At 43.0% G+C, this 25,569-nt stretch overlaps 2 protein-coding genes across 4 annotated transcripts; one reads left to right on the plus strand and one right to left on the minus strand.

Moving 5' to 3' along the window:
- The first annotated feature begins 3,300 nt into the window (after positions 1 to 3,300).
- Positions 3,301 to 8,525, plus strand: mocs1 (molybdenum cofactor synthesis 1). Of its 2 annotated transcripts, none has more exons than XM_049741514.1 (11): positions 3,301 to 3,563; positions 4,425 to 4,533; positions 4,638 to 4,805; positions 4,897 to 5,061; positions 5,446 to 5,507; positions 6,173 to 6,284; positions 6,462 to 6,574; positions 6,757 to 6,867; positions 6,931 to 7,051; positions 7,122 to 7,169; positions 7,355 to 8,525. In XM_049741514.1, the coding sequence occupies exons 1-11, from the start codon at positions 3,387 to 3,389 to the stop codon at positions 8,155 to 8,157; spliced, it is 1,989 nt and encodes a 662-aa protein (XP_049597471.1). In that variant the 5' UTR covers positions 3,301 to 3,386; the 3' UTR covers positions 8,158 to 8,525. The 2 variants fall into 2 exon arrangements, with proteins under 2 accessions (XP_049597471.1, XP_049597472.1); XM_049741515.2 differs by having other exon boundaries at positions 7,122 to 7,187; positions 7,355 to 7,504.
- Positions 8,526 to 9,040: 515 nt separating this feature from the next.
- Positions 9,041 to 16,079, minus strand: fosl2 (FOS like 2, AP-1 transcription factor subunit). Of its 2 annotated transcripts, none has more exons than XM_049741521.2 (5): positions 15,460 to 16,079; positions 15,023 to 15,142; positions 13,626 to 13,880; positions 12,768 to 12,875; positions 9,041 to 11,380 (listed from the first exon to the last, which is right to left on the minus strand). In XM_049741521.2, the coding sequence occupies exons 3-5, from the start codon at positions 13,863 to 13,865 to the stop codon at positions 10,835 to 10,837; spliced, it is 894 nt and encodes a 297-aa protein (XP_049597478.1). In that variant the 5' UTR covers positions 13,866 to 13,880; positions 15,023 to 15,142; positions 15,460 to 16,079; the 3' UTR covers positions 9,041 to 10,834. The 2 variants fall into 2 exon arrangements, with proteins under 2 accessions (XP_049597478.1, XP_049597477.1); XM_049741520.2 differs by having other exon boundaries at positions 15,023 to 15,345; positions 15,460 to 16,074.
- Positions 16,080 to 25,569: the final 9,490 nt, after the last annotated feature.

Genomic DNA, 25,569 nt, shown 5'->3' on the forward strand with positions numbered 1-25,569 from the left:
GGTAATTGCTGCAAGATTTTCGCCGCAGCAAACTTATCCTGTTTGAAGTACTCGTCTAGACTCATGGAAATGAGTCACTGCTCAACTTGCCCTCCGTACCATACGCCAGTGGGGAGTAGGGCTACTAAAACTCAAACAGTGTGAAGTCAAAACGAGCCCCCGCAAAGACAGGAGACATTTTATTTTGTTTCTTTGAATCAGCACTTTTTCACTGCAGTTTGTGAGCGTATCAGAAGTTTATACCAAAAGAATGCAGCTCTGCTTACCATGTCAATGATCCAAACTGTAATGTCACTTTGTGCTTGTTTGCAAAGTTGCTACGAGGCCAAGTTTTGCAAAGTCATTTTTCCATAATAACAGTAAGTATGCTATTTGTCTGGTGCTCATGACTTAAGGAGCTGATCATGGTCCAAAACGGACAAGGCAAGGTCATCCAATAGTTAAAACGCATTTCAGCATTCTAATGAGCCTCGTCTGCATTAAGGCCTGGTGGGAAAACGTGCAAAAGCCAAATTAAAAGGCAAAATGGCTTACAAATATTTCCATAACTGCATTCTCAGCATGTCTTTGAATTCTAATTAGCTAGGGCTTACAACTTAAATATGAAGGGCAAATGGTCAAAGGATGCTGGCTGATGCTGGGAATCTTTAGAATTCCTGTTTAATACAGCTTTTTTCTTTGCTGTCATGATTTATTCATAGTGCAACAAAAACATTTCCTCCAAACTCTGCAACCAAGTGCAGCTGAAAGGCAAAGGAACGCTGGAGTTTAGTCTCCAAAGAGAGTTCGGTTACGAATCCAGAAGATAAACGTGAATTATTCATTCTACCTTTTCATTAATCTCAGAGAACTAGAAAGTGGCTCACCTCCATGTACGGAAGTTAATAATAGCTCCTTTTAACGGAAGCAGACCATGACTGAGGGAACAACTTGCCAAGGGTCAGCACAAAGGTCAATAGGTACTGCCTCACCTATTATGGCTTGCAAACAACTTTGCTCATGTGGAAGGCCAAGTCCACGGAGGCAAGCGATTCATCAAGTGAAACAGAGTGTTCTGAGAGTTCTTAAAATGAGTGAAATCCATTTTCAAGTTTCATCAAATCATGTCTTTTTTAAAAAACGGAAAAAAAAAATAGTGCAGTATGCGACTAAATACATTTAAATGTCAGCCTTAAGTACATCACATATGACAACCGTTTCCTGCCATTCTTCATTTGTTACTTTGAATTTACCTCTTGTACTGTCCACAATTATTTTAATTTGAGCTAAAGTGTATTTTTTTTTTCTGCTAACTGGCCACAAGAAAGTTTCAAAAGATGGTTGACCTCTTCAGTTGGACAAGTGAACTGATTCCACACACTCATGCATGCTACTGTTGGTGTATACCAAGTGAATTCAATTCCTCCAGCATCTATTGAGGGAACTGTGCAATATACAGCATGGAGTGAGATGCTTATTTATTCACAAGGACTATGCCACAGAGGCCTGTTCAATTTTATGACTGTTGCTGCCCTCCTCTCTCATTGCTAAACATCTTTTTATTGCACTTTTTCTTTGTGAGTTGTCCCCAGTGGCAGTGGCTGACACACTCGGGTGGAGAATTGATTACAGCTTGAGGATTAGGCCCGACATTTGCATGGTGACCACATGTCCTTCAGCTGGAGCGTGTGCCCCAATAGTGCTTGATGTTAAAGAACCGCAGATTAGACTGTATGTGTTTTTGCCTGCTGGGTTATTTCTAATAAGCATAGATAACCCACCCAGGATTCTGGGAAAGTGGAAGTACTTTAGAAAGAATGTAAAGGTCAAATTCAGAGCAGATGAAGCTGCATTTATTGGAAAGGTCAATATATCCATTGTCTATACCGCTCGTCCACACACCGGTCTGCCATGTGACAAATATTGACAACTTTTCTCAAATGTTACATTTTGCATTATCACAAAAAGGTCGCTCAATCCTTTTTTTTATTTAAAAAAAATCTATTTTATAAACCCAGGTTGTACACGAGTGCTCTCTGGATTAAATTTAAACACATTATATATAATTCAAGATAAAGAACAAAATACGACTCCTTTCTGTTATAAATCCTCCATTCTGTCTGTCCACACGTCAAAACTATCTTTCAAGCGTAGCGAGGGAAGATAAAAATGACCACCACCGTGCAGAGCAAAACAGAGGAGGCTCGATGCAACCCAAATGGAATGACAAATGTTGATGACTAACGGCAAAATAGCCTCCCAGACATGCGCCACCTGCTTACCAGGAGAGGCCCACTGATGCCAGCACCACAGGGATTGTGTGACTTCTCAGCAAAAATAAAGCAGATCTGCAAAAAGATGGAGCAAATGTTTCAAAGACACCCACAGTGGTGCAAAAATATGTTTATGTTAAATATTTGGAAATTGTGTCTATCAGAATAATCAACTCTATTTTCACGGCAGACCTCCAAATGTGTCTGCCTGCTCCTCGAGCAATTTCACTAAAATCACGTAAAGTCAGCTCCCAGCTAGTCAAAGGTTTATTCTACTTTCCGCCATCAGATTATCAGTCAAATAAAACGGCACCATTGTCGCCAAAGCGCCCTGCATGGTGCAGCGTGGGCTACTAAACTCCCAAATATGCTAAACTAAGCTTGCACCAGCATGAAAATGAAGATGCACCAGTTTTTACGCCCAATTGCTTATTTCGCTGTCAACAAAAATAAAGCCCATGATGTGTTAACTGAATTATCCACTTTTGCGTTCTAACTTGAATTGACCTTTTTTCTTTGAAGGACCCTTGTGAGTCTATTATTTAGGGATTTTTTTTTTCACAAACTACAAGCAGCTTTAAATAACTGTTTAATTGCTATGTCCCTATGGGCTCATTAGCAATGTCAGTCCAATGACTCAGACAACATAAACACTTTGTGCTGCTTGCCAAGCGTGATCTTTGGGTGATGGCCAAATGATGCACTGGTGTGACATTCAAAGATACAGGAAGAGATAAAGAATAATTGATATGAAAAGCCTGCAAGTGCTGAAAACTAAATGATCTACTGTCATCTAGTGGACATAAGCATAAACTTCCATATTACGTTTGTTGGGACAGTCTCTCCCCTTTAGTGAGTGCACAGTCCTATTCAGCCAGACTCCTTAAAAAAAATCTAGAGTCTCAATTCTGGACCATCATCTTCTGTCAAACACGTTCTGTGCACTACAGTGTGCAGTAAAGCTTCACTCCGAGATGGACTACAGTTCCCAGGGTGCAAGCGTGTGTGACGTCACGCGCTACCATTGGCTCCGAAATATGACGACCTTTGCTCTTCCGTCCTGGCGTGTTTATCTTGCGGAGACTTTCACTTCAGAGTTCTGTCAACACATGGAAACGGCAGAAAGATAACGCCATGGCGTCGAACCTGCGTTTTGGCTTACAACACACACACAGGAGTGTGCAACATGTCAGAAAACTCTTGATCGGAGCTGGTGGAAGACCTTTCTCTAGTGCGACTTATAAAAGCGAACTTAATTCCACAATAGCTTCCCCTGACTTTAAAACTTCTGCAAAAACTTTGACAAGACAGGTAATCTTATTATTATATTATTATTATTCATATTTAATTTTCTGGAATAGTTGCAAAGGCACCATTTGAGATGAGTGGTGCATTATGGCCTATTAAGCCAGAATAAAGGTGTCGTTAATGAGCGCTATAAATACTTGCGACAATTGAGGTTATTTATTGTCGTTTTACAACAGTTTTATTTTGAAAATGAGCCTTTTAAAAATTGGTCTTATGTAATATGAATTTTTTCTTTGAAAAAACCGAAATTGTGATTTCCGTTAAGTTATAATCATCAGAATTAAAAAAAATGAAATAAATGTGTAATAAATGAATATAGTGTACACGTTTCACTGTTTTGAATGGAATTACTAAAATACATAAACTTTTCCATGATATTTTAATTTGTATGACCAGAGCTTAATGTTCTGGTTTTTAATGCTGTGCAGTCAGAAAAAGTCAAATTTGTAGCCAATAAAAATCATGAACTCAGTATTTACACACTTAGAACCAAAGTTAATATGATGTTGATTTAGCTGCCGTTCTTTGTATAACTACTCATTTAAAATAGGATTTGTTGTTTTGTCTTTACAAACAAAAGTGGAATTGCCTTGACAGTCGGCGAATGCATAACTAAACGACAAGTCTTGTGTTTGTCTTTACAAAGCGACTGTACATAATTATTGGCAGGCAAGGGTCACGAGACCATACACTTGTGCAATGTGACTTCCTCGGGAAGGCCGTTTACCAGTTCGAAATGATTAGTCAGCTTTTTTCTTCGGCCAGCTGTCGTAAACGCAATGGCCAATTTCCGTTTCAGAAAGCAGCATGAACTATTTGTACATGTACTATTTATTTTCTACTTGTCAAATGACTTTTCTTTAGGAGAAGCTGGGGAAGAACAACATTCCCTTCTCATCGTTCTTGATGGACAACTTTGGCCGGAGACACAATTACTTACGTATCTCCCTGACTGAGAAATGCAACCTGCGCTGTAAGTCTACCCGCCACTTGGCAGCCAGCCTGGAGCTTGCCCAAATTTACATTAAGACAACTCAGACAATGAGAGACAAAATACAATGTCTCGATCATTTTCAGGTCAGTACTGCATGCCAGAGGAGGGTGTGAAACTTACACCACGAGGCCAGCTTCTGTCCACTGCAGAAGTACTGACGCTCGCTCGCCTCTTTGTCAAAGAGGGCGTGGAGAAGATTCGTCTCACTGGAGGAGAGCCGCTCATCAGACCTGATGTGCTGGATATCATTGGTAACACTTTGTGACTAACCATGCAGTTCTTTTTTTATATTTATATCTATTTTTGTTACATCATTATTTGCTTTTTTTCTCATCTGTACAGCTGAGTTGAGAAAATTGGAAGGTCTGAAGACCATCGCGGTGACAACAAATGGCATGAACCTGGCCAAACTCTTGCCTCGACTCAAACATGCGGGCCTGGACCTGATCAACATCAGTTTGGATTCACTCGTACCTGCCAAGTTTGAATTCATCGTCAGGCGAAAAGGTCCGCTTGCACTTTCAAGTTAAATACAAGACTGGGGAGGTTTAAAATAGTACATGGGCCATTTGACACCAGGACTCTCCTGCTACATTTCTCAATTGTTTTTGGCTCCGACTATGTTGAAATCCACTTTCTGAATCTATAAGCGTTTTCTGCCTGATGTGGATCAGTTTCACTTTGACAGCAGGCTCCGCTCTGCGTTGTGGGCGGACGGATGGAATGCACAGATGGAGCAACCGAGATGGACAAATAAGGAAGAGAGAAAGTTCTGGCAACTGAACCATTTTGCTTCCTTTTTCTAATCTTTGAAAAGTTACCAGACTGCGTTAAGAACATAAGACTGATAAATGTCTCATGATGCTAAACTTTCCCCTTCTTTTTTCACAGGTTTCCACAAGGTCATGGAAGGCATTGACAAGGCCATTGAAATGGGCTACGACCCAGTCAAGGTGTCGTGTCGTTTTTTTCTTTTTCTTTTTTCCCTTTCAGTCTTTTTTTTTCTCTCCCTTTCAAATGCAGTCAGACAGATCAAGGTTTGAAAAGAAAAAAAAACGGTGTGATGAGGTCTGCTAGTCTGAAGTTGGATAAGGTCATATTTTCTTTTTATTTATTATGATATTTTACCGGGCTCTCATTTTTTTCAAAGGAAAAGCTCATGCACACTATCTCACTCTTTCGTCCTTTAATTCAACACTTTCGAGTCACAATGACCTTCCTCAGCCTGAAAAATAATAGAGGCTGTTTTGAAGCAGTCATTGGCTGGCCTGACGAAGGTCGCTGTGACCCAAACTTCGGATTAAAGGACTAAAGAATGAGAGTGTGCGCCAGAGCTTTTTCTCTATGATCTCTGATTTTTAAAATGAAAAAAACATTTGGTCTAATATTCAATAAGGCAAAATAACAATGCCTCTTTTATAAGGGCACTCGCTATTATCTACTTGCATCATTTAATGCGCGCGTGCTTGCATGCGACGCAACGGACGCTATGATTCACTTCCCGTCTCGCCCGTGAAGAATATGCAATTTCAGCAATTATATTAGTCGGCGGTAAAAAAACAAAAAGCTTTGGATGGACACCTGAGTGGCGTTTGTTGTGGTGCGCAACCTGCTTTAGGTCAACTGCGTGGTCATGCGAGGCCTGAACGAAGACGAGCTGCTTGATTTTGTCGCTTTGACAGAGAAGAAGGCTTTGGAAGTGCGCTTCATCGAATACATGCCATTTGATGGTTAGTGGACTGGCTGATATTTTACATTTCACCTACATTTTGTGACTGGCTATAATGTCTTAATTGACCGAGCAATCAATGACATGTAGAGTGAATAGAATTGGAATTTTTTTTAAAAGAGTCAAAAATGTTCTTTGTCTAAATCTGGATTAAGTGCGTATCTTCTTCTGTTTGCAGGCAACAAATGGAACTTTAAAAAGATGGTGAGCTACCAAGAGATGCTGGATCATATTAAGCAGCAGTGGCCCAACCTAGAAACGCTTCCAACCGGACACTCAGACACAGCCAAGGTCATCATCATCATCATCATCATTTTCAATTTATCTTTGAGATTTTGTTTTAACTCTGCCCTTTTTGTTCAGTGGCACATAAAACATTATATATAATGTATATATAATTTACTTCATATATTATAAAACAAAAAAATGTTTGCTTCATCACAACACCCTCTTTCTCCGCGGTGTTCCGACAGACATTCAAAGTGCCCGGCTTTAAAGGACAGGTCGGCTTCATCACCTCCATGTCTGAGCATTTCTGCGGCTCGTGTAACCGCTTACGCATCACCGCAGATGGCAACCTCAAGGTAAAAACCGTGGGGATGCTCATACTCTACAAATACTTTTATGTTTCTGCCGTGTGTCCTCAGGTGTGTTTGTTCGGTAACTCTGAAGTGTCCCTAAGAGATGTTTTGCGCTCCGGAGCGTCAGATGAAGAGTTGCTGCAAATAATCGGCGCTGCTGTGGGCAGGAAGAAGAAACAACATGCTGGTAAGAACTTGTCTTTTTCACTTCTGCTCTTGTGTGGTCGGTCGGTGTTGACAGAGTGACTGCTTTTCAGGCATGTTCAATATCTCCCAAATGAAGAACAGACCTATGATCCTCATCGGTGGGTGATACGGCAGCTGTACGTACAAACGCACACTAGTCTGTCGTCATCTCAAATTTTCTCTCACACCTTTGAATCACTGACTTAATGTCCACTCACAACATTAGGTGTTAACGTAGTGGCCTGTAGACTTCAGCTGAAGGTTATCTTTAAATGACACTTTTTTTTTTTTTTTTTTCTTCCAGGCAGCATACGGGCGGACAATAACTGCTGTTCAACAAACGGTTTCAGTCTCAATGAGAAGAAACAGAGAGCAGCCTTTATCCAAGGACAACAGCACTTGTCTGACTTTATCGGCGGTCAAACTGCCTCCCATTCTCACACTAACACTGTGAGTTCCAACCCCCAGACAAAGAATCTTAGACCCTTACCCAGACACCTACTAATGAAGGCCACAGTCAACGGTACACACCAGAACGTTAAACAATATCACAGTAACACTCCCAGCCGAGAGCTCCGCCACGCACAGTCTGCGAGTGAGACAGGTGACCCTCACCTGGATGCTACCCCAGAAGCCCAGCTGACCCACACAGATGCTCAAGGCCGAGCAAGCATGGTGGATGTTGGCAGTAAATCCCCGACACGCCGAGCAGCCGAGGCCCGCGCCACCGTCCTGTTGAGCCCCGTCGCCTTCGGGCTGCTGCAGAAAAACCAGCTGGCTAAGGGCGACGCCTTGGCGGTAGCCCAGTTGGCCGGCATCATGGGCTCCAAGCAGACATCAACCCTCATCCCGCTCTGTCACCCGCTCCCGTTAGACCACACCTCGGTCACCCTGGAACTGGACCAGCGGCGCAACGCTGTGGTGGTCACGGCATGGTGTCGCACCACCGGCAGGACAGGGGTCGAGATGGAGGCTTTGACTGCAGTTTCCATAGCAGCGTTGACTATTTATGACATGTGCAAGGCTGTGAGCCACGACATCACCATTACTGACATACAACTACTCAGTAAAACTGGGGGGAAGAGGGATTTTCTACGAACTACATGATGAAAGATTTTTTCCTGTGAGGTCTTCCATCATCCAGCTACTCGTTGACACTGGTCCTTAAATTTACTGGACTTTATTTCCCCTTTGTAAAAGCGCTATTGATTCTAGACGTAAGAGTTTTAAAAATATGTATTTACATTAAATTTGTCAACCTGAATATTTTACATTGTGTCTTTGTCTTTAGAAAAAATATTGGAAACATATCTTATAGACCTAAAGCCTAAACCAACAAACTGTTTCAATAGATTTTTGTTGTCGTCTTACACTCTGACCACTGGGTAGCGACAAAAGCTCCCAAAGAGCTTCTCTTCATGCTTCCCTCAAAGTGTTTGTTGATTTGATCAGTGCATTAAAGCTTACAGATCACATTTATTGTGTCATCTCAAGCCTACCTTTTTACTGTGTCCGTCCTTTCCATAGATTGAAGGAACTGAACCCAAGTCTTTCGGCGAATCCTTCTCTGTACTGACCAAAAATTCTGAAACACTCTTCCTTGAACAATCAGATGTGGGAAGACTGCTGGAAAAAATGAAATTTGACCAGGCACTGATGCTGGGGAACGCTGCAATGAATTGTGTGGATTGATGCATCCAACAACAGAACATTTTGATCTTTCCACTTTGGCATCCATGAGTTGTTTGGACTACTTTTTTGGTAGTCCCGCCCCAAAGGATGCACCCCGATAGATACAAATAGGTAACACCTGGAGGATCTATGTATTTGTGCTGAATGGTTTACACTCTGACCACTGGGTGGCGACAAAAGCTCCCAAAGAGCTTCTCTTCACGGTTACTTTCCTCATTGGCAATCAGCCTCCAAAGTCTTAAAGAGGCATTTGGAAAATAATCAAGAATGCAAAATTAATAATAATAATAACACAAAATCCAAGTTGGAAATGTATTTTATTTTTATTTATCTTAAATTAACAAACACAGCTATTTACATATTGCTGTTTTTTTCTTTTTGGATGTTTTTTTTTAACAGTTAAAGCATTTGGAAAATAAGTCATAGTAGTTGAAAACAGGCAATAGACAGTAGATGACATGTACAGTAGAAGATTTACGTCAATGGCTTTCCTACGTGTGTTAAGGAGTTGCAAACTATCTTGACTTACAGACACAGAATCTCTTTTTGGTTATCACTTCTTTTCTTTCTTTCTTTTTTTTTTTTTGTCGCACGGGAACAGAGATTGCTTTTTGCATCTGCATGACACCACACTCTATTGCCAAAAGAGAAAAAGAAAAATTTCCGCCTAGGTAGCAGCATGTTGTTATCATATTAAAATGTCAATTTGTCTGCATCCAGCGCAAGATCGTTTAACCTTGAACACCCACAAAATTCTTTAGGAATGTTTGAAGCGTTTCAACCAAGACCGCTTTATCCCTCTCAGTGCAATTACCAACATCATTGTTACAAAAAGTAATCATAAAAAATGTCCCATGTTTGTGTTTCAACCCAGTTTCGATGTCTTATTATTATTCCTTCTGTATTGCAAAACACTCTTATGATCTATTTATTGTTTTAAGCCATTTAGGCCAAAGGTACCAAGTACCAAGTTTTTTTTGTTTGTTATTTTTCCTTTAAAAAGACAGCTGTTAACAAACACAGTATAAACAGGGTTGACATCATTGACAGCTGGTGACAGTCTGGTTGGACCACAGTGGCTTTTTTTCATATTAGCGCAAAAAAAATGCCTCCTTTTCTCTCACACAGAAAAACAAACAAAGAAAAGGATTAGAAATGTCATACAATGCTTTTTGGTTTTGTCAAACCTGACCTGCCCTTAGTGGCAGTGTTGACAAAGGTAAGACCTTTTAATTTTTGCCCCGCAATGTGAGCAAAAAAGGACCAACGTGAGAGCCAGTGAAAAAATTTTGTCCTCTTTGAAATGTTTGAAAAGAAAAATTAATTCCTGATGTTGTACAGCGGCCCTGTTTGTTTATTTGATCCCTTTGGTACTACTATCACACAGCCTGCGTTCTTTCAAGATGGCATCAATATAAAGAGCACACATACACACACACACACACACACTCGACACACATTTGTCTTAAACATGTTGTAAAAATCAGGTACAGAACCACTGAGGTGAAGCACACCAATATTAATGTAGTCAAGTCACATTGGCAAACTAGAGCGCTTTGACAAAGGCGCCATCAATTTGTAACACCGAAGACCATGATGCTTTTCTACAGGCAGATGACGGAGGAAACAATGTCTCAAAAAGACTTTTTTTCAGCACACAAAATACAGTTAAAGTGATGAATCAAGGTCCGTGGGGGGGGGGTCAGGACACATCTTCAAATAAAGACGCTGAAGTGTTTGCTCATTTTCTTTCGTGTTGTAACCTCTTTCTGTTGATTCGTCTTGGCAGAGTGCAAGTGGTCATGGCTTGTAATTCTTTCTTCCAAAAATATATTTTTATAGATAGTATATACATATATTAAGAACTTATTTTGTATATGATCTGAAGTCCCCAAGGCCAGATTTCAAGGGAGTCTTGCGTAAACACGTTGACACTGTAAGAGTTGAAATGGCAAAGCGATGACACAAGTCCAACACGCGACGCAACACAGCGTAGCCCTTGTGAGGTCTCCCTGCGAAAGGGGGGCACGGCTCACGTCATCAGCTTGCTCTGCTCCAAATGCGCCTCGGGCCGCAGTCTTTCGGACCTTCCTCACAGCGCCAGTAGGGTGGGCGAGTTGAGGGAGTCCGACGACTGATCGCCGCTGCTGCTGCTGCGGCGGTGGGCCTTGGAGCACGACTCGGAGGAGGGCGACGGGCTGTCGGGCTCCAGCATGCTCGGGTAGGTGAAGATGAGGTTGGGGGCGTTGGGTGTGGCGGCCGGGGTGGACGCCGCCACCACCGGCGTGTTGAGGCTGTCGGCGTCCGTACAGTACATCCCGCCCAGGCAGATGGGCTTGATGACGGAATGCTGCGCTTTGCCCGCCGCTTCTTGCACGTCGTCCGGCTCTTGCTTCACCACCACGTGGTTGACGTGGGCTCGGGCCACCATGTTGGGGCGCATGGTCAAGGGCAGGGGGGCGCACTGCTGGTGCTGGTGGTTCTGGTGGTGCGCCGGAGCCAGTTGGCGATCTTCGGTGGGCAGCTTGCACATGGGGTTGTGGGCCACCAGCATGAACTCCAGCTTGTCCTTCTCCTTCTGGAGGCTTTCGATCTCTTTCTGCAGGTCGGCTTTCTCCTCCTCGAGCTTCTCAGTCTCCTGATCGGACGGAAATGAAAGATCGGGTGAACACACAAACATTTAATTACTTTTGAAAAAAAAAATCAGCGTTCTTCCTTTGTATATTCTTTCTTTGCCTATATAAAATTGATGTCTTTTTATTGCAGTTACACAGAAGTAATTACACAAGTCTACCAAAAGAGGGCAGTATTGCTTTGATTACTTCAACTAATAATTTGTGGTGTTTAGTTTATGTCCTCCTTTGTGTGTGTGCGTGTGTGTGTGTGCACGTGGGTGTGCGTGTGTGTGCGTGTGTCAGACGCAATTCATCAGGAAAGTGAGACAGACAGGCAAGATAAGGTGACATGCTGTCTGAGAACTTTGACTCACGGGCAAAGGTATGAGGAAGTGGCACACAAAGAGGAGGTGTGCGTTTCGACAAGACAACTGCATGACACGGAACCGACATTCCCTTATTTGGAAGTCCAAAAAATGGCCAATCCCCATTGTGTTGCTGTTTTGTGCAAGCAGCTCACAGCATTTGTGAGTTCTCAGGAGATGTTTACGATCGGCTGCATATGGCGCATTCCATTCCTGAGACTTTTGGAAGTCTCAACAAGCTTGAGCTCTGTCAAAATGGATCTAAGTGAAGTTCATTTTGTTAGTGAGGGCCATGTGTTTGACAACAGCCGCCGAGGAGAACGCTTCTGTTCTAGTGTCGGCTTTTTATGCAGTGACCAAGGTGGGTGGGGGGGTGAAACCAGTAATGCCAGGTTGCACGGGAGGTGTGGAGTACATTCATTCGTCAAACGATTGTACTGCTGCCAGGCTCTTTAGGCCTTTCATCATCATCCTTTCAGCATCAACACTCAGTGCTATTTACATGGTCTTTCCCATCATCATCTTAAAAGGCAAGCTGCTGCCACACAGATCTCCAAACTATTTACACTAAGAGCAAACAGGTAGTATTATAATTACAAGACAAATTTTAATATATTTTTTTTTATATCACAGTTTTGCAGACTGTCTGTTTGCATTTTGGTCCTAAAATTTCTAATCCAATCGAGCTGTGCGACCGATAGACTTGCTAATTATTTTTTTTAATTACTATTATTGAATATTTTTTGTTGCTGACAAAATTCAGTTCTGTACTTGAGCCCAATTATGAGTAATATGGTGAAAATTAGACAAGTGAATATTTACTTTACAAATCAAATACAAAATAACACTCCATTTTTGTCACATTTTATATATAAAAAAACAACAACCCTGCTCTCTTTCAACATTTTGACTCACTCTCCGTGTTTAAATTATTAGAATATGTGGTGGCCCAATAAACAAAACATGCAAATGGTCACTTGGCTGGACTTTGGACACCTGTGATGTGCAGTATGTCAACATCATCATTTTTGGGGTTCTTACTCACCCCTTGCAGCATCTCAGTCAATTCGCGTCTGCGGTTGCGGCATTTGGCGGCGGCCAACTTGTTCCTCTCACGCCGCACCCTCCTCTTCTCTTCTTCTTCTGGGGTGAGCTGAGGGTTAAAAGCAAGGAACCTGTTAGAGTGCTGTTAACACATGTATGACATGTAAAGACTTAATGCAAAGACGTGTCTTTACGTGTGTGTGTGTGTGTGTGTGTGTGTGTGTGTGTGTGTGTGTCTGGTTTCATCCTGGGGAAATTACGCGTTCACATTGAGGTGCACCATTACAGGAAAATGTCTGAGTCTAGGGTGCAGCTAAAATTTCTATTAAAAAAATCTATACGGGAATACATGGAAAACCAGTAAACCCCCTCCATTGAAGGTTCCAGATTTTTTTGCCCTTTACCAATTGATCCTCTGTAATTCTGCATGCTTTTTAAGCCTATACAGAAATGGACGGCAGTAGGTTTCTTCTTCAGCCAACATATTTGGGGATAATTATTGATGTAAGGCGTGAGATGATGAGTTTTTTGTTTCAGACCACAACTCTTTTGTTTACTGTAAATGCAGAGAGCTCAGTAAAGTGTTACAATATTTTAGTGACTTCAGATAGTCGCTGCTCAAGTGAAATGATTATTATTATTTTTTTTAGCAATTTAGGTGATGGACTTGCAGGTGGGCAAGAAAAGCTATCCATTTAGCATGGCTGTCTAAAACTCAAGGAAATGTTTCTATTAATGCTTGAATAAAATCCCCGAGTCAAAATCACCATGACGGTTCCCGGGAAGTAACAGGCACCTTTGTGTCAACTAAATCCCACTTGTATTTTTTGCAGCCCTCACTCAAGTTTTTCCAACACACCTGCTCGTCCCTCTTGCGTCGACCTCTGGCGTCCCCGATGGAGCGGATGACCCCGGGGCGTGCCAGGGGATTGTGGCCCAGCAGCCCCTGCCCGTTGCTCAGGTGATGGCTGTACGGGTGGGAGCGGGAGTACGGGTTGGACATGGAGGTGATGACTGTAGGCTGCACCATCCACTGAAGGTCTTGGCTTGTTGTGATTGCATTAATGGTAGGGATGAAGGCACTGTTGGAGCCGGGCATGTCAACCCTGTATTTCTGGAACAAGCGAGAGGACATATGGTAAGAAGAAAAAAAAAAAAAAGCACATTGTGGTTGAAGCCTCATTGCATATTTTCCAGCATTAGCGCTGATGGGAATAACAATTCAGTCCACATGGAGTGGGGCTGGAGAGTGAGTGACACAACTTGTGAATCATGTGGGAAAGCCCAAAGTGTGTGCTTATCAGTCGTCTCTTTACCACAGAAACCCGGAGAGAAACGATTACATAGATGCAGGTGGGAGCAACTTTTGGGGCTGCTCGATTAATCATGCGTCTATTGCGTTGTTTACGCACGTCCTTCTCTTCCAGTTATTCCCAACCTTCCGTCGGATATCCCGGCAGTCTTGTGGAACTTTTTGTTTATCTGGTGACTCATTTGTTCAGTGCGTGTGAAACGCGGTCAGTTCCAGTAAACCGGGAAGCTAACACGCCACATTTTTGGAGGACCTTTCCTTTAAAACCCGAACACTGACTTGAGGCATAATGCACAAAAAAATACATCCATGTTTTCCGGTAAGCAATAAAATAAGATTTAAATCAGATTTAGTGGGGAAAAAAAAACCTTCTGGGGTTTTTCCAAATCAGACAAGACATGAGATTCCAATAGAAGCAGAGCAGCAACAAGGCGCTCTCAAATCTTTACGACCATTTCAAATTTGCTGTCATTTTATTGTGTCTAAAGAGGAGTATATAAGCCGCCCCGACGCATGCACTCTTCCACAATATCGCACACATATGTCGAATTGGATTTGTAATGCCCAGTACGCGCCTGTTGCGCGCCTGCCTAAATCCACTAATACGCTGCTCATATATATTTCATTTATATCGACATGTGCGCCCCATGCAACTATAGGGCGCAGTGCCTCTATTCAATCCAATCTAAATGTATTTATTTTTATTAATCGCGACAAATATTACTTTACATATATGCACCACACTTGTCACACCAGCAAGCTGTCATTTGTAGGCTGAATTAAACGTATACGATTAGACCGGCTTGACCACTTAGGGCGCACACCAACCAACGCTTCAATTCGCACCCATGGGCGCAACCGAAAAAATAAAATAAAAATACCTTCAACTTGTTTAAACTGCAGACACACACAGCAAGATTGAGGTTCAGGTTGTTGAAAGTTACCTGGTAGGTTGAGGTAGAGATGGGGCTTCCGATGGTGCTGCTGCCGCTCGTGAACGACTCGGGCTGGGCCGGAGAGGTGCTGCTGCCGCGGGACGAGGTGTCGTAATTCCCGGAGTAGTCCTGGTACATGATCCAGGAAAAAAATAGAAGATATCAGGAGACTTGTTGTGCGCGCAGATTACGCGGTAGAAAATCCTCGCTCGTATCAAAAGGCACCAAAAGGGTGGACAGGGGGAAAAAAATAAAAATCCTCCAATTCGACTGCTTGTTACTTTTCCAGAAAAGTGTTGATTACAAGTGTTGCCGCGTGGATTTGGAGTCACCTAGAACATCACAGCGATGTCAACTAATGGAAGTGATTGTCTGTTTGTTATTCAAGAGGTGCAAGGTGCGCGAATTTATAAAGTTAAAATCCACGTACGCAAAATGACACTCACTTTTATTTTGCCTCTCGGTCCTTCTCTGTATTTTCCACTGTCTTGTCGATTTTGCGTGGTCTGTGGCGTTCGCAGAACACTTCGATGCTAGTTTTTTTTTTCCTTTTTTTTTTTTTTTTAACCACACTTCCTACAGATGACTCACTTCAATGGCACTATCGAGAAGCGCAACTGCTTTTCAACACCGACGAAAGAACCCACGTCACGCAGATGGGCGTTGCGATTTGAGCCGAAGGGGAGGAGGCCCGGGCGTCTTTTGAATAAAGTGGCGAAATAGGCAGCCTTGTTAAAAGCTTCCTCCCGTGGATGCTGGCGTAAAAATTACACCGTGGATACAACCGAAATAGAGCCCTTAAAAATACACGAGGACATTTCTGGGCCGGTTCCGGACGTCAGAAGCAGCTGCGAGGTCCACGCTTGTTTATCGCACTTGATTCGGTCCATTGACGCATGTTTCCTAAAATGGGCAGTTGCGTCAGAAAGTGCTCAGTGTGGGTTTCCTTGGTAAAGGAAACAGCGCGGCGTACTGGAGGGATTCCCTCCCCGCCGAGCACAGCAACTCTGCGGGCGCGCGGCTCACACTCACGTCGGTCCAGTTTGCATCCTGACTACTTATTTATATAATTGTATTCGCTATTCACTTTTCTTGTAGAAGTCACGCGACTTGCACCACAATTCAAACCCAACCTGTGCGCATTAGCACCCATATCCGTCCCATTTGAATGAACATGATGCGTCTTGCACAATTGCGTCATCATGCATTGTGGGTTCATTTAACGCATCAGGAAAAGCGAGTTGTCGGCCGCTCGCCGCTTTTTAGAACTGGAAAGGAATTGCAGTTCATCTCGAATTGTAATTGGGGTGTACACTATCCACAAACAAGGGCGCGGAGCCCAGAATGTGACACGTTACGCTACATGAAATGGCGTATTAGGTATAATCCAATCGGCTATGGTTCCTATTTTAATCTGTGCCCAGCTACCCCTTCAAGCTGTTTGCCGTGCGCGTCTTTGCCAGACAGAGTCGTCAAGTAAAGTTTCGGCAGCAGAACAGGGGAAGTTGTACAACTGAGGGGGAAAATAATCAGCGTGGGAGGTGTAGGCGGTGGGGGCGGGGAGTTCTGAAAAGGACTCATTACAAGAAAGCTGTCATTTGGACTTCCAAATAAGTCAAACCTTTCCAATGTGTCATTTGTGCCTCGCCGCGGGCTTTTGCTTTAATCGTACATGTTCAATCAGCTTGCGTTTGTTCAACGATATTAATGAATATTATTTATCAGCTGCCGTCGGCACGGATTTGCCGTTGCTAGGCGACACACTTTCGGCTTGGAGAAATCTAATCACTTGGATGTAATTCGGGTTTCAACAGTGTCAAAGTCAGGGGGCCATCGTGAACAAATGACCACATTGCCCCCCAGCAATGTTTCTTTTTATCATACCTTTTTAAATGTAGGTGTGAATCTTGTTATTTGATTCACAATGGTAAGATAAAAACAAATGAAATTGGGGGAAGCATGCATTAGAATGTCATTGTTCAAATCACTACGGTCAATAACAATGAATAAATGATGATCCATAAATCACGAGTGAGTCATATTCGACTGAAATACAATTTCAGAGCGATCTCAGCGTCAACAGAATTTCTATGATTCATCTTTTCTTATCTCCCATGATCACAAAACAAGTCGTTGCTCGGAATTTGTAGGAATTAGTCATAACCATTCCACAAGTCAATGTATATATATAACATGGTGACATGGCTTCCCCAAATGTTGCGCCCTTTCTTTTTTGTAAATTCCTTTTAAATCAAACTGATAGTCATTTTAGTGTCAACAAAAAAACATCCGATTCAAACCAAGCCTGCTATTTAAGGCAACGCTGAGAGGTATCAAGACAGCTGATTAGTAAGCCAGGTCAGTTCAGTTCAGGTCAGGTCAGGAGGTGTACTGATGGGCTTGGAGAGCATCACACATCATAAGGAATCATTTCCAAAGAGAACATCTCATCCCACAGGAAAGAGGCTTACCTGGCCTTGAGCAGACCGACTGACCGCATGATGCTATCAAGAACCTGCCTGACAACAGCCACTCATCACCAAGCTTTACAATAATGCATCCGGAAGGGCATCCTGTGAACCAATTCAAAAATGTCCAGTTTAAATACATTTTAGCTGCTTTTCATATCAAATGACTCAATACATAATCTTAATATCTGTTAGATCAGGTGCTCCCAGCATTGGCAAATTGCTGACTTGGGGAATAATGAGGGGGTTAAAAGAACAATTAGGGCGACTAACACTTGGATTTGTTGCTGTGCTGATGGCCTATTAGCAGTCAATACAATATGCTAATGTTGCTAATGCAGTGCTGAAAAACAAACTCCTGCACGTGCAATGCACTCGGGTTTTGTGTGACCGAGTTCACACCGCCTTGTATCGCTCCCGTATTTGTCTTTGACCTTGCCCATTCAGCTTGTTTTAACATGAAGATATTTTAAAATGACTTGAAATACCATGGCAAGTTTATGTTATAACATTTTGCCTAATGATGTGAAAAGTTCCTTTCTGTGCATGTGGCAGCAGCACTACGCCATTCCAAGTTGGAGCTTTTAAATAGAATTCTAATGAGCACTTACATTGGGATGCCCACTGTGGCAAGAAGATCACTTTAAACAGCGGCGACGTGCCAGACTGCCAGACGGCTCCTGTGAATTAAATAACCATCTTTCGGCGACGTGTGACTAGTTGCCATGGGAACGCATGTAAAGCAGTCAAACAACAACGCGCTGAGATCATTTGATCCTGCCTGACCTCCGCAATGCAGGCTTGTGAAGAGAAGAACATGCAAATAAGGTCAAGCCCATTTAGGTGTGCATGAGAAAAAGCAGACAACATCTTTTTATTATACCAATAGCAGCATGTCTAGACGGCAGATTAAAAAACAACAAAAAAATACATTGCATACTTACACTCGAGTGTTGAACTGAAAGATTATTGATTAAATAAAAGGTCTGAGGCAAGGACGCGTTTGTTCTTCTTTGCAGAGCCGTGTGAGAATGATAAGAGAATAGAAATTTGAGAACATTTGGCAAGACGAGAACAACCACAATCCCATGGCACACGACTTGGGGCAAGCGTTGCTGTCGGGAATACCGTGGAAATGTAACATAAAAAGCGACGGGCAGGCCTGGACTTGTGAGCTTGGGAGTTCAGAGTAGAAACATCTTATTAAGGGTCATCATGTGGCAACAAAACGTGTCTTTGCTCATAGGCTGCTCTGGTGGGAAAATAAACCTAATGCCCTCATCTGAGCCGCAACCTCCACTGAAGTCGAGCCTATTTCTACAGCAAACAGACATGTCCAATGAGATGATGAAAGCGCAAGAGGCCAGCCATGTTGTAGTCATTTAGAATGGAACAGCTCTTTTAATCCAAATGGACGCAATGGAGCAGTTAAGAAAAACATCCAATTACCTGCGCTCAACATCCGCCACCTTTCCAGTCTCTCGTGAACAAAAAGGTAATAGTTGCTGGAACAATGGCAGGAAGTGTGTCACATGCCTAAGTGCGCCTCAAGACAAAGAAGAATGGAAATCAGTGCGGAGAATGAAAGAGGAAATGAGGAAGAAGTGAACAAATAAAACCCAAAAGGTAGGTAGATTGAGGTACGTATGAGCATAAGGCGTGCGGGTGGGCGGGCGTCACCGCCTGAAACCTGCAAGTAAACCAGGAGCCCAATGTTCTACTTGGACTTGTTTGTTGAGGAAGAAAAGCTCTACGACACCGACTTTTTCAATCTACGCGTTGCACTTTCTCTGTTTTGTTTTCCTCATGCTTGGCAGGCAACAAATTTGACAATGACGCATCTCAGTGTAGCCGCAGCGCTCACACACAATAGACAAGTTCAGCTCACACCGTCAACAAGGTTGTCTATGTCATTTTGGAGGATGTTGTTCTGAGGGCCGAGCACTTTGGAATGTTAATAAGTTTAGGTCGAGTTCTTCCTCCATTCAAATCAGATGATTTATGCAGCTTCAACTTTCAACCAGACTATCTTGAAATGTGAAAAAAACAAAATCAGAATGCCTTAATAGAGAAAATATTTTAGTAGTTGGAGAAGTCAGCATTGCCAAGCAATAATTCATAAAAAAAAAAAAAAAAAAACAAGCAGCGAGGAGAGGGGAGGCAAAAGGCGGTTGATCCTCTTCATGGGGTCGACTCCTTCATTGCGTCCATTCCTTCCAGCTCGATGGAGGCTTAATGTGAGTGTGGAAAAGTGGAAAATTTAATTAGGCTGCCAAAGGGGGTTTGTGTCACTTGGCACGAGCCGTCCCCCATATCCCCACCCCCCACCTATTACTGCCACCACCATCATGACCCCCCTCCTCACCCTTTGCATTTCTTTTCAATTTGCCACAAGAAGCTTGTTTGTGTTTTCCTTCAGCTTTCTCGGCCATAGCGGCTCACAGAAGCAGGTAGAGGTCAACTCTGCTCTAACGTCACGCGGTGAAGATGTGGACAACAGCATGGTGACGGACGCTTCTCTGTTGTGCATGGTTACCCATATGATCTTAGATTTTTTTATTATTGGATTATCATCCCACAGTACTCACGAACCACAGGAAAAGTGGGTTGAAATCTTTTTGTTTGAATTATTGTCATTCATCCACAGATGCCTCTCTCCTAATTTGTAGGCTCTGCCAAGATGCAGCAGACCAAACATGAACTAATTTGTAAGAGGCATGTCTGAACAGTCTGGATGTTTTCATTTTGAAAATGACTGAAGACATTTGAGTATAAATGCTCAGCTTGTGATAATAATTTGTCCATTGAAATCTATTGTAGATCAAAATTACTCACAGAAATCACCATGGTTACATGCAAGCAACTGCAAAGTGCACACTAGCCCTCATATAGATGATTCATTTGCGGAAGTCCTTTTTGTTGTTGCAAATACTACAATCCCTCATGTTAAACGGACACTGGTAGATGATTGGCATCGTTGTACTGACAGCAACATTGAGGAAATTGCAAAAATGACATTTGAAGTGAGTCACATGAAGTTCAGATGTTCAAGTAGGCTTTTCCTGACACCAGCATTGTTCTAAGGTGTCACCCAGGAGAAGCATACAAAGGAATCTTACCCATCTTTTACTTTAATAATGTTTTACAATAATAATCCCGAAAAGATCTGTTAAAAGAGGGATCCTGGGAATAAACATTGAGCCAGCCACCTCTTGAATGCCTTGGATAGCTTGGCTCAGACAAACGAACTGGCTTTGATAGTTTAACGAGCATATTTCAGATAGAGTGGTGACCTTTGACCCCTGGAACCACTTTGTGTACATGCCGTATACTGGGGTTGGGGGGGAGAAATGCAGCCCCTTTGCTTATTGTTCACAAATGTTCATGAAAATGGGAGCAAAAACAAATGTGTTTCATTTCCATTTTTGTTCCGTATAATGCAGACAAATGATTGTTTTGTCAAAGAAACATTGTTATTGCAGTGGACTTTCAGAGTGCTTGGCCACCGTGACTCAGCTATCTGTTGAAAGTAAACACTGTCCTTACTTTAATTATTGCACAACAATTTCAGAAAACAAAGTTTGCTGTGTGATGGAGGCAAACTCTGATGCACAAGGCACATTGCAACAACAACAGCTGAAAAGAAGCAAGAAAACAATTTACAATGCAGGTCGCAATTACGACACTAGATTTACCATCTATGACATATTTACATGTATATACTTATAAATACATACAATTACATCTCCATACAGCCAAGCAAGGCTTAGGACTGGCATTTTGCAACAACCTGAACACACAGACAGCCAAATTACATGTGCACAGAAATAAGTCGCCAGTAAACAATAATGAGTGTGAGCTAACTCTTCCCGCCCATTGCTTGAAATTAGTCTATTCTCCACATCACTCCACGCGCCACCGTTGGAAATTATTTTCAGGGCTCAACTCTATTTTTCCCTAATTAAAACACATGTAATTATCTATGTTTACGCTGTAGTTAAGATTTACAGCGGGTGTTTTTCTTCACTCCAACCATGCCGTGTAAATCTGGCCATTGTACACAGAGGTACACTTGAACTCAACACGAGTGGGAAGGAGAGTCGATTGGTGGCGGAGACACCAGGAGGCGGGCTGGTGATTACAAAAAAAAGAGATAGAGAAGGCAAGTGGAAACACAAAAATGCAGAAAGTCATTTGGAAAACAAAAACAGATCCCTACAAATCTCAGTCACTGCAAGAAGCGCCCAATGGCAGGCTAGGCCCATTGATCATATTCCATCTAGCCTGCTGAAAAATATTATGTTGAACGCGTCAAGATTTGGAAAGTGGATGCCAAACTGATGCTGTTGTCACATGGCCTCATCACATGTGCTCAGATCAAAAGTTTCCCCTCAACTCATCAGCAAATACTCTCATCCTAACTTCCAAGCACGGATATTTCTCATTCGGAAGGAGAAGAAGGGGTGGGGGTGTGCGTTGGTGGAGGACTGAAGGAGTCTTGTCACATTATATGTACCTGTCGGTGCACGTCTCCACTTGTGCTTGTCATCTCACCTGACAGGTCTATCAGTGTCCACGGCCGATCAGAACACGTCCCTCAGTCTGACAGGCTGAGCCGACAGCACCTCCATCCAGACTGACAGCTCCTCAGGTAGCGGGAGGATGCGGCGTGGGCCACAGCCATGCTTTGGATGAGTGAGAAGAAACAACTAGAAAAGAAAGACGGCTCAAGATCATTAAGAGACACCAAGGAAATGGCAATATTGGATCATTGGGGCAAAATATGATGATGGGTCACTTTTATTTTAACAGTGATAACATGGAAGCAGAATAAGAGCTTATTGAAAGCATTGCCTGGACAGTTGAACTTCCATTTGGTGAAAAGAAACCAAGCAAACCAATTCCTGTCTTTAGGAAAATTAAAAGCAAGAACAAACGGCGAGCTTGATGCATTGGAGTGAAAAACACCTGCAGGATGTGCTGAAGCTTAACCCATAAAAGGTTTGGCATCAAGCGCTTGTGATCACACTCAAGGGTGATGAGATGAGATGAGATGAGAACCGAATCCCACCTACCTTGCCCTTCTCCTCACTTCCATGAAAACTATCTTTACCTTGTTGAAAGCCATTGACAGCGGGCACATCCAGTACAAAATGACAAAACCTCCTGTGCAAGGTACAAGCGTTCAAGAGCAATTTGATCAGCTTAGCTACATGGCTTCTCATGTTTGAGGGCTAATTAGCAATTAAGCATCAGGGTTAAGCTCCATTCACTTACAAGCAAAGTGTGTGTGTGTGTGTGTGGTTGCCTTGACTTGAGAGTGCATTAGACATCTCTGTGATTAAAAAGAAGAATGAGGGGACCTGGGCAGTAATTCTCTCATTTTCATGACATCTCTGGGCCATTTTTTCTTTTTAATTCCCAGATCAAACAGACAACAACAAAGAAGTCCAAATCCCCCCTCCCTCCCTCCCTCCCTCCCCGTCCTCGTCTCTCTTTCCAAAATTAGTTAAGCCTCTCAGCTCCATCATCCTCAACATGGCTCGCATCAACAACCCTATGCTGCATGCATCGCCTCAGAAATCCAGCCCTCCTCACACACACGCGCTCCTCTTCAGTGAAGGGTAAAAGATGAGGGGGGGGGGTTACATTTCCCCATATGTCAGTCTGAATTTGTACATGCAGACAAAACACAAAGTACCCCACAGTCACTGGAGTTTGTGATTGCAGCCTCTTCTTTCACGCGGCCGCTCTTTGTCTTTTCTCATGAGAAGACATCAAGATGAGGAATTCAACAAAGGAATCGGGAGGGCTTCGGACGCACTGACAGGGGGAGGCCCAAAATTGTAAATAATCTAGATGAAGTGGACATATTCAGGCCCTTGGGACGCTCCGTGTTTCCCGCTGATTACCTCCTTCTCTGCGGTTTACCATCTAACCTTCTTAAGGTGATTCAGGATTTTCACTCACAAACTTCCCTTCTGTCCCTGTTAGGATTTCAAACATCTTCAAGAGGAGATTGCGGAGAGGAACCAAGTCATGATTTAGAGAGATATGTCCAGATTAGGTGCAAAAAGAGCTTGCGCACATATCAAAAAATGCTTACTTGATGTGAGACTTCAAAAATGTTAACAATTAGTAAACGGTGCTGAGCTAAAGTGTATACTTGCAGTTAATTGGGGGTTGAGCAGTGTCACGGAATGGGCCCTAGAACTTCACTTTGGAGGTGAAGCGGGGGCGAGTGAGTCCAACAGCCAACTATTTGCACAGAACGCTACTCAGTCGCGAGTTTGAAGTGATCCTGTTTCACACACTTGTCACTACTTCAGGCTGGCAGGTCCTTACTGGCTCCAAGCTAGCTGCTTAGAGCGCTGTCACCAGTGCACTTAAAATTCATCTCATGCTAATGTTCATGTTTGCCGGCTCCCTTGAGCTATAAGGACACCTGCTTCTGCACACCATCGCTCATTAATTAACTGTAGCGTTGCTTAGTTGGACTTCTTCACCTCAAGCCAAACAACAGAAGAGGAAGATTCCCAATTCAAACTGGGGGAAAAAAAAAAAAAAAAATCCCCCAGTTAACCTTCAAGGGGAAAATGACCAATCCTCCATTGCTCCTCAAATTGCATCTATGGGCCCAGCAAAGCGTGAAGTGTGCCAGACCACACATACACGCTCATCAATTTAATCAGGCCGCGTCCAAAGATCCCAAGTTAATTATTCCAGCCTTTAAGGATTCCACCCGACTGCCATTGAGATCTGTTAAAGGCGGCCGGATTAGTGGATTTGCAGAGTATTAGCCGGGCGGGCGGGCGGTTTGGCTGGCAGACCTCTGTACTGCGAGGCATCTTCAAAAGGTGACTTTAGCAGCACCTCCACAGGATCATTCCACGTTGGTTGGTATAAAAAGGTGATCCACGTGAGAAGGGGGGAAGGCTAAGTCAATGTGACTTAAGCGTGGCAAAAGTGACATCATTAAAGACACTTTGCAGGGGATTGTTTACAAGTTACTTAAAGGGATTATGTCACCTTGGTTCAACGTCAAACTGGTTGATGAACTTTAAGAGAGAATACGTTCACCCCGGCCGGAAACAAACTAGGTCACTTAACTTCTCTCAGCGCAATGTCAAGTCTGTAGTCAAAGAAATGTTGAAGCCTGAATCACTCCTCTGATATTTCATCCGACATAAACCCCGGATTGACTTTTACCAAGTTCAGGTTCTGGACTTGATCAAGCCAGACGTTCATCAGTATTGCAAATCAGACGCTAACTTTTGAGTGGCTAAGTTGACTGTCAAGTTGAAGTATTCTTTCAAGATGGTCACCATCCTCTTGACCCCGCTGTGAACTTCCCTCCCAGTAGCAAAGCCAACTCTCCTCAAACGAGAGCTTCTCGTCCCTGGGCTGACAAAAGCCATATTTTGTAAGCAGGTCAGCAAAGGTTACAGCAAGAAACATGGAGCCGGGCAGTAAAAAAGACAAAAAGAATCTTGCTTTTTAATTATTTTATTAAGCGCCTTGATGCTATTAAATGCCCCAGAAACATTCAGCCTATAGTTCTCAATTAGACTTGACAGTTGCTGCATTACCGACAATAAATATAGCAAAAGGCTGCGCCTAAGGACAGGAAGGACCCCTAACTATGACCCTCATTTTTAATGACGAAAACAAGCAAGCAAGCAAGCGAGCGGGCGCACACACACTCTGCCTCACGTGGCGTGCGCACACACATACACAACCTCGGTCGGCACTGTAGCTCCTTATTAAATTCTCTCACTCATGTCAGTGTACACACTAAAGTATACCTTTACACAAGTGAAAGAGAAATATTTCAAGGGCAACAAATTGTACGCATAAATGGATGTCACTTCTGATTGATAAGTGGAAGGATTCTCGGGACACGTCCGTCATATGAAAACTACTTAAAAGTACTTAGAAGTGTTGGGAGCTGCTGTCAGTGATAACCGAGATCCAATATTACAGATTTATTTGTATTTTTAGGAGGTGTTTTGACAAACAACACTATGATCAAAATGAGCACATGCAACGCACTGATGACGTAAAGGCAAAATGGAATTATTTGAACGC

The sequence above is a fragment of the Syngnathus scovelli genome, chromosome 14 (assembly GCF_024217435.2).
Source record: "Syngnathus scovelli strain Florida chromosome 14, RoL_Ssco_1.2, whole genome shotgun sequence".
Lineage (NCBI taxonomy): Eukaryota > Metazoa > Chordata > Actinopteri > Syngnathiformes > Syngnathidae > Syngnathus > Syngnathus scovelli.

Coding starts and splice junctions, on each gene's coding strand:
- mocs1 (XM_049741514.1), top strand. CDS start 3,387: ATGGCGTCGAACCTGCGTTTTGGCTTACAACACACACACAGGAGTGTG. Junction 6,868..6,930: donor CCGCAGATGGCAACCTCAAG/GTAAAAACCGTG, acceptor GTGTGTCCTCAG/GTGTGTTTGTTCGGTAACTC. Junction 7,052..7,121: donor GAAGAAGAAACAACATGCTG/GTAAGAACTTGT, acceptor ACTGCTTTTCAG/GCATGTTCAATATCTCCCAA.
- fosl2 (XM_049741520.2), bottom strand. CDS start 15,151: ATGTACCAGGACTACTCCGGGAATTACGACACCTCGTCCCGCGGCAGC. Junction 13,881..15,022: donor TCTCTACCTCAACCTACCAG/GTAACTTTCAAC, acceptor CGCTTGTTCCAG/AAATACAGGGTTGACATGCC. Junction 11,381..12,767: donor TGACTGAGATGCTGCAAGGG/GTGAGTAAGAAC, acceptor CCGTCCGATCAG/GAGACTGAGAAGCTCGAGGA.